At 41.2% G+C, this 16,064-nt stretch overlaps 1 protein-coding gene across 3 annotated transcripts in view; it reads right to left on the bottom strand.

Moving 5' to 3' along the window:
* Positions 1-1,645: 1,645 nt before the first annotated feature.
* Positions 1,646-16,064, bottom strand: part of LOC108018862 (uncharacterized) — a 51,085-nt gene continuing 36,666 nt past the window's right edge. For all 3 annotated transcript variants that reach the window (XM_036819840.3, XM_036819841.3, XM_036819842.3), the window contains exons 6-8: positions 12,468-12,880; positions 11,476-11,712; positions 1,646-5,286 (exon numbers count right to left, since the gene is read on the bottom strand). In XM_036819840.3, the coding sequence (XP_036675735.2) occupies positions 4,249-5,286; positions 11,476-11,712; positions 12,468-12,880 (1,688 nt within the window). In that variant the 3' untranslated portion in view covers positions 1,646-4,248. The remainder of the gene's footprint in view (positions 5,287-11,475; positions 11,713-12,467; positions 12,881-16,064) is intronic.

Raw genomic sequence — 16,064 nt, 5'->3', positions numbered from 1 at the left:
TCCATACAACAGAAAATAGCAAGTTAGAAAAGAATTTAAAATCGTTGTTATTTTCTTTCCAAAAAATGTAAGTTCATTTCAATAATAGGTTTCAACTTATTTGAACTGTCTGAAAATACACCTCCCTTATTTAAATGCAATTATAGTCTTTAAATCAAGCATAGCCGAATAAAGTGATTTGATAATTTTTCGTCAAGAATATGTTATGATTTGAAATTTATATGCATCGAAGGAGGACGAGGGCGGCAAACAAGTCAATTAATTACATTACAAATAAATGAAACAAATAATTAAATTAAAAAGAACAAGGAACTTTGGATCGATTTAGCATTTTAGCTTTGAGCTGTTGTCTTCTCACTCTCCTATTTGTTGTTATTTCGGATTATTAGCAAACACATCCCAATTTTCAGCATCAGTTTTGTGTGTGTGGGGATACATATGTGAGCATTTTCATATAGACACACACACACACATGCAAACATACGAGAATTTATATATATGTATGTATATATATAAATAAATAAATCAAAATAACAAAATATACGAAGTACTACAATGAGAAACCCATGCGAAAAATATAGAGAGAGAAAAAGCAATACGAAAACACAAAACGTATAACAGATAAATATATTTATTATTAAAAATCAAACAAAAATTAATTAAAACTTTATGTAAACAAAGTGTAGTGTGTTTTTTTCAAAATATTTATTGGATAAGAAGACTTTACTTCAGTGATCTTATTATCCCTGATCTTTGAGATAGTTGCATGACATCTGAAAAGGAATCTGAGGAATGTGGGGAATATTTGGAGGATCTAAGACCGCATTTTCACCTTTCTTACTTACGTTCTTATAACATTATTCTTATCTACTTCAAAGCTTTTGATTTTTATACCCGTTACTCGTAGAGTAAAAGGGTGTACTAGATTCGTCTGAAAGTATGTAACACGGTTTTCCTTGTTAAATTTAAAAATTTCCATAAATTTCAGTGTCATAATTCAAAAAATACAATTAACGAATAAGTTCTACTCTTACCAATCCTTTCTTTAAAAAGGATAGTAAATTGGATTTCTAGATCTTGGATTTTAAAGAGAAGACCTGCAGCTTTTTGGGGTCTAACCTTGGGTTAATCTTTAATAAAAATATGCTTTAAGGGAGCGAACAAAAATTAACTAAGGACTTGCAGCTTTTTTGGTCCTCGACTTGGTTTAGTTCCTTTAAAAAATATGGAGCTTATACAAGCATTTTCTACTCCAGAGCTTTAGGAAGCTGTCCAGTACAGGCTATGTATCCTTACCTAACTGTTACGAACTATTTACTCCGAAAAGCTTTCCGGTCCAAAAGCTGAGTTTAGCATAGCATGTTAGCATGGCATGTTAGTTAACAGGGTCGGGATCTTAGGGGGTGCTGGAATGGTGGATGGGGTGGAAAGACTTCTGGACAGCTCCATGCTGATTGCCAAAAGGCCAAGCCATGTTAGCCATCTAGTTCGCTTAATGGTTGGCTAAGGCTTCCATGAAGGGCAGCCAAATAATTCCGAACTCCTGCTGGGTACTTCATCTTTCAACCTCCATCCTTCTGCCCCCCCTCCTACCAAAAATCAACCAAAAACACCAGAGCCATGCTGTGAATGAAAACAAGCGAGATTTTTGTGATATTTTATGTTGAACATTTATTTCATTATATTTTCAGATGTTCTAGAGCGGTCTGTCTGCCCCCAGAGTCCAGTGCCCAGTGTCCAACGTCCAATGTCCAATGTCCAATAGTCATGGTACACCACCCACCGACCGCTGACCAAGATTCATCATCAATCAATTGGCTTTGGTATCTGGTGGTCTGGAAATCTGGGGACAGAAAGGACATTCGAAATAGAACGAAGAGTAGCGGGGAGGGAACGAAAATGTTTTTGCAATCCTTGGCTGCGATAGAGTCCAGCTCATAAAGTAAAAATAATGCGGTTGCGGATCGAGAGTCTTACGCCTAAATAGCCATCGATACTGTGTATACATATATGATTGTATATAGGGTTATGTATTCTTTTAGTGTATTCATAGAAATGCATCACATTTAAGTTTATTTTTTTTCATCGCATTTGCGTTAGTGTAGCGTTTTCGAAAATCAAGTAGTAGCTTGGCTTGTCAAAGCAACACTCACATAAATATATGTATGTATATAGGTTATATATTTAAATATCTATAACGATCGGCATATCGAACTGCACACAGATGGCCAAGTAGGCCAAGCACAGCGATTGCGATTTCCGATCGTTTTACATTCATAAATTCATCATTATTCAGTGTGTTCAATGTTGCACATTAACTCTAGACACATATACACAGAGATATTAGGTAATATTTGTTTTCAGTTTTGTTTTCCCTTTAGTATGTGTGTTTATTCATAGTCATATTCATATGGATACTCGTACAGCTAACATTAAAAATCTTCGATATCATCGGTTTTCATTACTTGGTGGTTTAAGTGTGTCGCGCATCTTGAGATGGCGTTCTCTCAAATAGGATAATTTCCTCGGTTTTTGCAAAACCCCTTTGGGTACGTTTCAATACGTTTTAAAAAACTATAGCTATAGTGTCGATCCTCTGTGGGTTTCTAATTACTGTTCGGAACTCTGTCAATAGATTTCGTTCTTCAAAAATTGGGCTGGCCATCAGCCATCTGGACGAAAGTGCCCGGCTGTCTGCTTAATTTACCTAATTTGACCACGGATTTGAATCAACACACATTGCGACAATTATATATTGACGTTGGCAACAGAGGCCCGAAAACCTACGGATATGTGTTGTGTTCGTCTTTTTGTGTGGGTATCTGGGCATCTGGGTTAATTGGTTTATCTGGTTATTTGTAAATACTTTTCGTCAGTTTGAAACCGCAAAAGATTTCGGATTTAGATTTCACACAAATAGTCTGCATTTTGCAGCTGTGTCCGCCCTTTTTGGCCTCTGTAATATTTCCTTGTCGTTTTTGTAAATACACATCAAACATTTAATATTCAGTAAATATATGTGATTATTTAGGTAGTACACTGTTGAATAACCCTAATGGGGGCATAGGTGCGATTTAAAAGGGTTTTTTTTCTATTGGCATCTTTGTGCTCTCGTTAATTAATGCTGAATGGAACCACACACTTACTTACGATCTAGGTAAATATAGGTATTCTTACTGTGTTTTTTTCAGCTTGGCTTGCTTTGAATTTAGTAGACAGTCGAGTGTCGCGATTTCAATACGGTTGCTACCGATTTCGGCTACTCTAACCTGTCAATCTAGACAAAATATCATCAATTTCAACGCATTGCATGGCTAATATCAAATGATAAATCTTAGCGCTACTAACTACGAATGTATATCTACTGCTCGTCTCCTTCGTTTTTCGCCTAGTCCATTTCGATTTTAATCAGAGTGCAAAAATTTCACCTCTATTCATTGTCTAATTCCTAGGGAATACCGTTTTCCAACTATGTGATTCCTACACGGACTTCCATACTGTCTTGCACTTTCAATTGTGGAAACCTTCATGTGTTCATCTGGTAAATATAAACCTTCTTATCGGATGGGTTCCTAACCTCTAACCTCTAACCTCTAACTCCTAACACCTGACCTTTGACTTCTGAAACCGAAACTGAATGGTTATGTTTAAATTTACACTGGGCTTATATAGCCCCTAGAGTTGTGGCTTAAACTTTTGGCCAAACAATGGTTACATGAAAAAATGTTAGATTGGTTGAGTATATTAGGTTAAATAATACTGTTTTCGTAACGTTTTTGATCTGCCATCGTTTGGCCAGAAATTTAAATAGCAAGCTAAAATTTCTTTATTTTACCTTTACTCCATTCTTAAAATGCTGCTGAAACGACTTAATTGACTGATTCAATTAGTTATGTAATCAATTTAGAAATCTTGAGTCTATTAATGTAAGCAAGATGTGTAACAAAATTGAACTGGAACTTGAAAGTTAATACTTTTAAATTCATTTTTTACGTGACTTTCACAAGAAGTTGTATTTAAAATAATGGAAATATTTAAAAGAAAATCTTGATTTATGGAAAGTGACTATGGATTGATGTGTGTGTGGCAGAAGGCCTTTTTTGAAAAATCAAAATGATCGATGGGTGTTGTGGCAAGAAATAAACTGCCATTGATTCCAGTTCATTCCATAAAATCCCAACCAACTTGCAAACTGCACTACTATGGCTTCCTCTTGCGTTTGGCGAACATCTGGGACCACAATCAGAATCACACATTCGATGACTTGGGCACTGCCCCGGTCTCGGCTCCGGGGGCATGGCCCTGCGGCTCCGGTGCCTGCTCCTGATGCTGCTGCTGCTGCACTTCGTCCCGGTCCGGCGACACCTGCTCCAGGTGGATCTGGACGATGTGGTCCTCCACCTCCGGACGATGGCCAGCCTGCTCCTCCTGCTCCTCCAGATCCCGGGCCAAGGTCTCGCTGCGCAGCAGTCGCCGCTTATGGCCGCCATTCTTCTTGGGCACTGGCACCCTGATATTGAACTCATCATCCAGTGTCTCGATCAGATCCAGATTGCCGGACTCCTGTTGGCCAGCTGACTTGGCGGCGGCGGCTGCAGCGGCTGCAGCACTGGTGGAGGGTCCATCACCAATCTCGGTGGATGTGGGACCCTGTCGTCGGCCGTTCCTCCTGCCCACCGGTGCATCCTGCAGGGCCAAACGCTCCATCTCCAGTCGCAGCTCACCCAGGGTGGCCGAGGCGAAGCCCGGACGCTGGGTCTCATCCACATGGACCAGGACGAAGGGCAACTTCAGGGACAACTCGCCGCCCATGCCGCTCAGGGTGAGCTTCACCTTGACGTAGTAGGACACATAGATGGCGAACACGTTGCGCTCCTCGCCATTTCCCGGTGCATTGGGATGTCCTGGATGACCCTGGCCCTGACCCTGGGGACCCGGCTGCCACAAGTGCGGATGTGGGGTGACCAGGGCCGGGCTGCCCAGTGGATGTCCGCATCCACCAAGCAGCTGGGCATTCTGCATGACAAAGTGCGGCGAACGGATGGCCGAGGCTGCGATGGCGCCGGTGATCTCATCCGGCTCGGTGCTGCGCTGCAGGGTGTCCTCCAGGGCGATCCAGTTCTTGGTGGGTCCGCGCTGCGGACGGAGCACCACGGTGGTGTTGAGCGAGGCCCCGGGAGCCACCGTGCGGTCCACCGGCGGTGACACGTTGTCCGAGTCGGCCACCACATTCTTAAATTTGCCATTGTTGAACATGCAGACGTCGACGTGCTGGATGGCGCAGACCTGTCGGTGGGGGGATCCCCGGAAGAAATTATACAAAAATCAGAGAAAAGTGGGATATGGTCGAGGGGAAAGTGCCTGGGTAGAGAAGAAGGTAGCAAGGGAAGCCTCAAAGGAGCTGTGCAACTGGAGAAGGTCATTTCTGCGTAGGCAATCAAGTGGGCAGATCCACATGGCCAATCCACACAAGAACCCAATGGCAAACTTAAATCCCCAGTTAAAATAACACTCTATTGATCCGGAATCTTGAGTAAATTGTTTCATAAATTTTAAAAATATTTAAGGGTTTAGTTCTTAGTTTAGTTCTTAATATGACTTTGTCCAAATATGTATACCAACCACTTTTTATATCTTATAGATCCTTTGGAAATAAATAGTAATTAATAAATATGAGTATATTGTCAATTCAAACAATAGGTAAATCATAGGTAAAATCAAATCCCCAGTCAAAACAAAACCCTACAGATTCGGAATGATTGTTGTTAAATTGTTCTATACATTTTATAAACGCTGTCCATCAATAAAAAACGATAAAATTTAAAATGTTCTCCGGATAAAACTCCTATGTGTGCCTTTCTTAGTTTTTTAATCAATACTTCCATCGTAAAAACATAAAAATAAATACATATTATATTTCGTAATGAAGTATTTCCTTAATATTTGAATATGAAACACTGGTTTCTGCTTTGACCAAAGACGTATAAATTAAGCAATTGATTTGTTATATCTTATACATAATTTAAAACATATTTAAACTAATAAGTAATTAAAGACTCAAACTTAGACCATTTTATACTCTAGAAACGACCTATTCAAATGGTTATGCTGCCAAATTAAATTTGGGAAAACTTTCAAGATTATAAGATTACTTGTTCCGATTCATCAGAAAACCTTTTCCCGAGTTTTCCCCCAAAGAGCATTGTCAAGTCTCCCAAAAGTCCCTCTGCTGGCTGGCCTCTTGGGCCCTGTTTGTACTTGGACGTTATTTTATGGTTGCTACCAAAATGTCCCTGGCCCAATCTGGCACCCAATCTCAGATAATGCACTCAATTACCGTCCATTCAAGTGGCCGCTCTGCGAATGGCCAGAAAGCAAAAAAAATGGGGGAAAACAGCACAAATAATATATTAAACTCAGGCCTAGACTCGCTTATTGGCAGCTCATCAGTGTCGATTTCTCGTTGCCAGCTTTCACGGCTTTTTATGTGCAATTTATTTTTTGGCTACTCTCCTATGAGAAATCCAAGTGCTTGATATATGAAAAATTATAAAAATATTACTCATCCGCCATGCTGGCCCTCTGTGGCATATTTTTAAAAGAATACTAAAGTTATTAGATCTTGGTGTTTTCCTTTTTTTTCCTTATATTAAGCCCCCTTTGTGTATTCGTAATTAATTTATAAATATTAATTGATTGTGCCATCTTGAACCCATTTCATTTAATGAATTCGCCTGTCTGCAACATTAATATGGGCCTTCTTTGATTTAACGCACTTAAGAGCTCGTGAAATTCATCTCTTCTTTGGCGGCAATCGAAATGAGCAATCAAAATCTTCCATCGCATCGAGCCATTCAATTCACGGTTTTCAATACCATATAGCATTTAAATGGCCGTCATCCAAGTCGCCGTTTGCCTTTGTGCCCGACTTTCAACTGGCTGGAGGCCAAAAAGGACATTCGCCCGCCAAAGGACTTGTTGCTGGACCCCATTCTACGCCATATACCATATACCATACCATCCCCAAACCCCAATCCCCAATCCACATCACCACATCCACTGCGTTGGAAATTGGGGAACAGATGTCCAAGTTACCCAAGGGCCCGAGGTAACTTTTGACATTTGCTGGGCGACTATGGCTGCTAAAAAAAAAGTACAGAAATACAAAAAATACAGAAGTACAAAGCAACCTCAGCATTCAGAATCGCACACACACAGAATTGTAGGTACATATTTAATAAGGCGCAAAGTGCACGATGAAAATAAAATAAATGAGCAAGAGGTTCCCCCAAGAAATCTCGGTTTGGTATAAACATTTAGACCGTCTTCCTGGGATCGGGGAAAGTGAAAAGGGGGGGGAGGAGTGAGGTGCCGGGGAAAGGCCATCAAATCGAATTATGCGATTCCATAAAAGATGGCTGAAACTTGTCACAAATGGACAAGGACTCTGGTTCTCTGAATGGCCAGAAAGGACACGAGCACTCCCTTCCAAAAGGAGGCGAACGAATCGAAGCAAAACAAAACACAACCAGTTGAGAATATTATTTACTGCTTTAAACCACTCCTGAGCCATTTGAGAATATAAATTGTAGAAAACAGGAAGTTCGGCAGACTCTGTGAATTATGCAGAACAGATGTAGCCCAGTGTTTTGGGTCAGGATATGGGATTTTCAGGGGAAAGTAGTGTTTTCGTTTTACGAACATCTGCATTTGGTTTAAAATATTTATAGCTAAATTTATAAAAAAAAGGCTTACGATTTAAAAAATTAAAAATAATGTACAAAAGACAAAGAAATTACTTAACTTTAAGGTTAATTTAAGTGTTATATACAAGCTTCAACTACAAAATATTTGAGTGACCCAGTTAAAAAATGTATACGAGTGACCCTAAAGATGTGAATTTATTTTTTTGTAGAACCCAATGGCTGCAGTCAATCAATCGAATGGTCGCCCTTTTATGTAACAACCGATTATCCCAAATGGTAATATGCTTCAGTTGACCCTTTCATTGGCTTCGTTATGAATGCCCTGACCTTCTTTTTGGCTTTTTTCCTAATGTTTTCGTTTATCCACACTGAGAAAAAATAATGAAAAGTAAATATCTTGGAAAGAAATACTTTTTTAAGTCGTCCATATTATATTCCTATATATACCTATTATTCAATTTTTGAATTAATTGAGCTTAATTTTGAGTGTCCTTAAAAATGGAAAAGAAATATTATTTAAGTTTTCAACATTTAAATTCATATTTTGAAGACCCAATAATATCGATTTACTTTTTTCTTATGATATTTAAACCAATTTGATCTTATTTTGAATTTTGAATTTGAGGACGAAGTAATCGCATTTTAAGAATGTATGGAATCTAACATATGCAAGTTTCTTAACCTAAGTATACCCCGTGTCCTTTAAAATGGCCCACGTCTTACGGTTTGTGGATCGTTATTTACGCTTATGGAAAAGTCAATTCCATGTGCACACGTCGACTCGTATGTCATAACTTGTATCTCTGTCGATGGCTGTGTTGGTTATCCTTCTGTTTCTTGGCCAAAGTCTACACGGTCTATACAGTCTATTCATCAATGAACAATGCGCCGTGAAGATAATGGAGGTACAATAAAAATAAACAATAACATTTGACAGGCGGCACCATAAAACATTTTCCAATGCGCACTGAAGTCCTGAAACGTTTGTCTCTCTTTTTATCCTTTCAGGATTGAATTGTGCTTGCCATATGCATTTTGCATTAGCCTCGAGTTCCATTTTCTTGAGTTTAGATGCACATGCACAGCCACTTGGGGCTGTTGAACGTAAGGATGGCCCCCATCTCGCATGCGTAATATCCGGTACGTAATTAAATGACGATTCAATGCTCCAAGTGCTCCACCTGATTCAACCAATGCCCCCCCCACCCCCAGTAAATTTATGGCATTTACAGTCTCCTTCTTGTTCTACCACTTAGCCAGAAAATCTCAAGGCAGTTTTGTCCTTTGTCCCCAAAGCTTTTGGCCATTGCACAACGAAATATTTGGTTAAAACTCTGCACCGAACAGAATTTAATTATTAAAGTGTGGAAATCCATGTAAATTAATAATAAAGGTAGCCTTGAAATATAATTTAGTAGTAATCACAAGGAACAAACACATTTGTGCACACAAATAAAAGGAATCATAAGGTTGTACAGACGTTACGCATCTTTTCTCGTATAAATTTCTCTTTTCCAATTTATGGTGCTAGTAGCTTAGTTCACTGAGTGAGTAGTGTGATCGAAGCAAACTGAGGGATAACGATGGCCCATAACCGTGCGAAAGTGGAGGGTTGGGCCGGGATTAGACATAACCCGGCACAATGTAAAACTGTAGCACACTTTTGCGCGCTCCATTTCCCGTTAAATACAGCATAGCTAACATGGGTGGGGAAAGAGGGGCTTGTTGTGACGACATGGAGGCTCTATGAATGCCAAAGAACCCAGAAGGTGTGTGTGTGTGTGGCTCACATAGAAAGGCCTTCGGGGCACAATAAAAACCCAAGCCGAGAAGCCCATGAGTGGGAAAAAAGGGGGTGAAAAGTAAAGCCCATAAAATGTATAAACACAATTTTCACTTTAACTGCGTCTTTTGCCAGCCTTTCACTCTGCCAAGGTCCTTTTACCCAGAATTTGGGGGGAAACCAAGGGAGGTTTAAGAGTTCTTTGCTTGACAATTTCATTCGGCTAAGCGCAATTTGCATATGTGCGTGAGTGGATGTGCTTAAGGAATCAACTGCCTGTTCCGAAGTCCCGATTCCGGAGTCCCCGGACCCAAGGGATCCTTTCGATTTGTCGCCCTGTCCCTGGCCCCACTTTCTTGTCCCGCCCAGCTGTCTGTCATCCCGTTCATTTGAGCCGTCACCTGGTGCGTATACGTAATATTTCCATTACCCCATCGCGTGAAAAAGCCAAGGTACGATTCTTGTGCGATAAGACAGTCTTTATGGGGACTAGAACAACTAGCTAGCTCATTTGGCTAGCCATTAAAAATATATAGAAATTCGATGGGCTTTTAAACGTCCGCCTTTAAGTCTCCGGCAGTCCAAAATTCCACTTAAGCCTCCTTTTGTTATTCACACCTATTGTTTGGCCACTAATTGAATCCGATTGGCCCCGACATGCAGGAATTCGAAAATTATCTTTGGTAATTGGTATTTATTTCATTAAATTGGTACTTGGAATGTGGAATGTGACAGTGGCACTGGCAACGGACCAAATCGAAGACAATGGCCCCCCCAGAAGCTCAGGAGCTCCTTCTCGTGTAACTCAAAACTGCAAATCCATCCTCATCGTTATCCATTTGGCATCGAAAGTCATTGTTCATAGAAGGGCGGTGCCGGGCAACCCACAATCAGCTTAACTCGAGTCCCTGCCCTCTGGTGGGCGTTTGATTAACTGTCATAACTAGGTTTTCATAGAGGCAGCCCTTCCAGCACAAAATCATTGGCAAAGAATGCTTTCGTCCTGTCTCTCTCGACTACAATACACCTGCGTTAATTTCGAAAATATCGGGGGTGCCACACAAATCACTGGTTTTTGAAATCACTTTAAAATGAAATAGTAGGTACCCTAAAGTATGCAACAGTATTTTTGAAACTCCAAAGTAGAATAAATTTATTTAAAAAGATAACCATTGTAGAGACCTTAGGTGGCATTTCAAAATATTTGAAGGCCTAAATTTACTTTTAAATTAAAAATAATGTATAAATAAATTAAGTTAATTTTAAGGAGGGTTTTAGAGGTATGAGGAAAAATCTTTACTTTCTTTCTGCATTTCATTTCGTTAATTCTTATCAATTGTATTATTTCTTGTACCGAACAAAGCATTTTAAAATCAGATTTCATTAGTGTTGGGTACAACCCTCGACTAATGAGTATGAAGGCCCAGTGTCTTTTCCTGATCCCGACCCGTCCTGTTTGCATAGACGGAGTGCCAATGCAGATTATGTACCCCCGGTGTGTGCAGGCCAGGACTAAAGTTGAGGATGAATATGGATGGATGCAGTGGTGCGACCGGTCAGTTCCTTATACGGGTCTAATCCTTTGAACAAAAGCCAATCACTGACTAAACAGATGAGCACATTTACAATGTGAATCTTATGCTAAGGACCCAACTGCCTACCTAAACCACCTAATTAAGATTATATCTTTAATTTGAGCTTTGTAAATAAAATGGTTTTGGGGAAAGTGGTATATTTTCTTGAACCGAAACTAAATTCGCAAAATGCCAATTATGTTGTTTGGCAGGCACTCAGGGTTTTTCCACAGCAACCGCACATACGACTGTTCCCTACAAAAGTATCCATGGTTTTTCCCTCGACAGCGCCACGTTGCGTATGCGTTATGCGGTTGTTAATGATGGCCTGCATAACATCTAGAGGTTGGGGTTCGGGAGTTTGTGCACTGTGATTGGATCGAAGGTCCAGGGCAATGCCACAAAAACTTACCCGCACTTTGCGGACCGTCTTGCGGCTGTCGTTGCGTATATTAACGGTCACATTGACGTCCTCGCCGTGGGTGTACCAGCCCTTGTCCAAGCTGGCCCTCAAGCCGACCCGTCCGTCGTGCAGTAGAAAGGGCTTGTCCACGGATCCTTGGGGACCGCCACAGGGTCCCACGCTGACGCCCCCGATTCCTCCGGTGACCCCAGCACCAGTGTGCGGTGGTAACATGCTGTCACAGTGCTGAAAATCGAGAAAAATCCATTGGTTTAGGTCGAATATAAATGCTGCCCATCAAAACAGACCAACACTTTGGAATAGCTTTACATCACTTATAAGGGTGTTGAAATGTATGCAAGAAATACATTTTATGGACCAAGGATTCGAACAATTTACTCTTACTTTCACTGCATACTTTTAAGAACCGTTTGAAAATCAACCTGCTGAATAAATACATTTATGACTTTTTAGAAAATGATTTACAAATGTTTTTCTGGTGAAACGATTCTAAAAACTTTATTGTAAGCTTTTAGAATATTTTTGTACAAAGGTCTAAAATCACTTATAAAGGAGACTTCCTATTTTCATTACATACTTTTAGACTTATCTAATTAATATGCAAATGAAAAGAATTAATGTATAATCTTGTATACCAACACTTTGTTATCCCCTATATTTACAACCTGCTCGAGCTGCCACATAGGTAGCAGTATACCCGTTAATTCTGAATAAATATACACTTTTTACAAAAAAATTGACTCCTTTTTCGTAGTAACCACTTTTTGTGTGCCTAAAAGTATGCAACAATATTTTTTATCCGAAACTTCATTCCGAAAGACGACGTTATTACATTTACTGCATACTTTTTGGCGCTTTTATAAGCAATTATAAAACCCTAGTTCATTTAAGTCTTAAAACAATGTTTTATTCAATTTAAATTTTCGTGTTTTTTTTTTAAACTACAATGGGTATCCCAAGTCTGGTGCCTTAGAACTCACCTCCTGGAAGGACTTGCTGTAGTTGTGGAACGGATCATTGGGACACTTCTCGATCTCGCTCTTGCTGCGCCCGAAGCGACCGCTGAATCGAAAGGATTTCGGCGAGAGACGAAGTTTGGGAAAGGAGTCGCCCCGCTCCGACTTGGACTTGTGCTTGGATCCGCTTGTCGGCTGCGATTGCGATTGATACTGTGATTGATGGGATGTGCTCGGCTGCGGCTGCTGCTCGCCGCCTCCTTCCCCGCCCGAGGGGGGCGTGGCACTGGCCGGCGGAGATGGGCCATGTTGTCGACCGGCATAGGCGGCAAACTGCTCGGGAGCCAAATGTTGATGAAACACATCCGTGCGATAGATCACCCTTACGCCCATCTTCACGGATGCCCGTCGATGGAACTTCTCATCCGTTTTGTCCGCTGTAAGATCATTTTTTTTGGGAACGGGGGAAAAACAGATGGAAAAGGACGGGGTAATATTAGTATTAATAAAAATTTAGTATTAATAAGGAAAAAAAATTCGCTTGCCGCTGCCGTTGCCGCCGCCGGCGCTTGCTAAGCTTTTCAATTGGTGCAAGGACTTTCTAGGCGAAATGTCCTTTAATTTTGGTGGTGTCTTAAATTTTTGTGCCAGTCCTGGTCCGTCGATCGTCCGAATGGCAAGTGATCATGAGTTTTATTTTTATTGGTTTTTACCTCAGGCAGGCAGGCGGCCACTTGAACGGATAGCAAACACATTGAACATGAAACATATGGAGGTGAAGAACACAGAAATGGCAGAAAAGAAACAGGTACATGTTTAGGGTAGAGGTAGTGATGGTAAATGTGATGATGAAAAGATGGAGAGATGCAAATCGGAGAGGGAAACAGATGAGCTATAGGAACACCAATAGAGATCGAGCACAACAACGGAAAGGAACAGGTGGAGGCGACAGAAGAGACAGGTGCCAGTGTTGGGAAAGGCACTTAAATCGAAGTTCCATAATATGAAGCTGGACGTTCGATAAATGGAGTTTCGATTGCCATTTTGTTAGCCTAGATAAAATACATTTAATTTTAAAATCTTCCAGTGTTGGACACATACTTCATTTATTGTACCTTTATTATATTTGCATTACTTGGTGTTTCCCAACACTGACAGGGACAAGTACAAAACAGAGAGACAGACATAGAGAGACACAGAGAGAGAGAGAGAGATAGAGCAAGCCACAACATCAAGAAACTGCAAAACGAAACGGATTGAAACGGAACGGAACGGTGGGAATACAGAAACGGAAATGGAAATGGTTAGGAGCACGATCACGAGCAGCAACAGGATAACGACACCGATAGCGTGGCCGATCCGATCGGATCCGACTCGAACTCGATATTGAATTCGAATCCGGACCTCGATGTCCACATTCCACATTCACACTCAGATATCAGATCAATCAGATAGTGCCAATCAGATATACCTTGGTCGGGGGCCGTGCACATACAGGCACAGCAGCCGCGGCAGCAGAGCCGAGAGACCCACCTGGCCAGCGGATTGGGGCGCTTGATCTTGGCTTCTGCTCAAGTTGGCTCGTCGTCGCTCAGATGCTCTATGGGATTGGAAGGGGGGCGATACGAACGATACGGGATGAGGGGCGTGCGATCATGAATGGGGTATAAGTTATACGAGTATGTGTTTTGTGTGTGAGTGCTTTTGGTCCACCTCAGTGCGTTTGATAACCCATCAAAGAACGCTTGTTGGCATTCCACATGTAACTTTCTTCCCACACCCCTGTGTGCCCTCTGTTCAATTACTTTTGTTTATTATTTGTTGAGTTTTCCCAAAAGTGTTATAAAAATATGTAATATTTCAATTAATATATATGTTATTATAAAATGCAAGTATCATCACATTTCACTTTCAAATGCATCATATTTTATAGCCTGTTTATATTTGAAATGTCTACCTGTTTTCAAAGATATTCTAAATAAACCTTGTTTCTGAATTACTGAATCGCACAACTTTAATTACTGCAACGCCTGCGTATTGTTCAATACAATCGCCGTTCTTGACCAAACAATTGAGCCAACTGTTCCGATGCGCTTTGCCTGGCCATCCTGTCCATATATTGGCGAGTTCCTCATTGTTAGTTGTGAAACGCACCGCTTCCGTTGTCTTTAACCTTTGAACTGCTGGCAATGCGGAGAATAGGGATACTGGATACGGGTCCAGGCCACTGGCTGATATCGTGTAATTATGGAGGAGCACAGCAGCACCGCAGCTCAGGGGTTCGGGGTTCGGGGTTCAGGGGCTCAGAGGCATCATGCGGCAGCAGGAGCTGTCCATCCCAGGCCCAGGATTCCCGGACCCCTGTGTCCCTGCATCCCTGCGTCCTGTTTCCTGCGTAGGTTGCCCAGAGCTACCGCAGTTGAGCTTTGCCTGCTAGCTCCAACAATTGCACGAGTGCCCCGAGACAGAGGCGTTGGGTTGGATTGGGTTTGGGGGGGTTTGGGTTGGAATAGCTGGATGGGTGCAAGGATGGGGGGAAGGCGATGGAAATCTGGAGCGACTCTAGCCTGGTCCCACGGCGATGGCCAAGTCACACGGTTTCATTAAGCTGGATATTTTGCATGGCGCATGGCGCATGGTATGGCAAAAAAAATATACAGAATCACGGACATATTTTCATAAGGCCGCCGGCGCCACGGAGCGACTAAAATAATATCAACAGAATCTCAATCTGGATATAAAACTCAATCTGAATCCGGAATCTGAATCTGGATCCCGAAAGCATTTAATATTGATTTTTTGATACCCTTGTTGGCCTGAAGTTTACAAGTTTTATTTTATATCATTTGTATTATCCTTAAAAAATATGTATTCGTTTGGGAAGCATCTCCACTGAGTTGATTTATTTTCATGTTTTAAATTTAATGTACAAGGGCGTGTAAAATTGGAAAACACTTTCTCTCTCGCCGTTTTTCATTTACTTGAATTGTCCACTTTAAGAACACCCCCTCGAAAATAAAAGAAGAGAAAACAAAAGTGAAAAACAAAAATAAAACCCGAACGAATCGTTACGAAAATCAATCACAAATCCCCCTGTGCTGACGTCAGCGATTGATTCGATGAACGAAGATTGAAGGGGGCGTGTCCGCTGGGGGATAGATGGATATTTATACACATATAATTGAACGGTGGAAATCGACTTGATTGTTACAATCCAAGTCGCACCCGGGCTTCAGTTGGCGACGGTGTCTGGATCTTTGATGGCGATTCAATGGGTTTGACTGGGGTGGTGTCAGGTGGTGGTCAGGTGTTGTTTTTTTATTCTGTGGGGGATGCCAGCAATGCGGGTGAGTGCTTCAGGTGAAGTCCCGATGTCTGTCTGTGACCCAGTCCCATGGCATTCCGCTCCAGACTGTCCCCAATGGTAAACTTAGTCTATTGAAGGTGACCCAGGTATGGGCTTATGACACTCACCCTTGGTATTATGACACTATGTTGATTTTCGACTAACTTATTGGATCTATGTCAAGTTCATAAGTTGTTGTTTAACTACAGATTGTTTTTTTTCTAGCTTGCTTTTACTTTTTCAAATAAATCCAATACGTTAGCAGAAAATCAGGC

Source organism: Drosophila suzukii, chromosome X, assembly GCF_043229965.1.
Source record: "Drosophila suzukii chromosome X, CBGP_Dsuzu_IsoJpt1.0, whole genome shotgun sequence".
NCBI classification, from domain to species: domain Eukaryota; kingdom Metazoa; phylum Arthropoda; class Insecta; order Diptera; family Drosophilidae; genus Drosophila; species Drosophila suzukii.
This window is presented reverse-complemented; position numbering and strand designations above follow the sequence as displayed.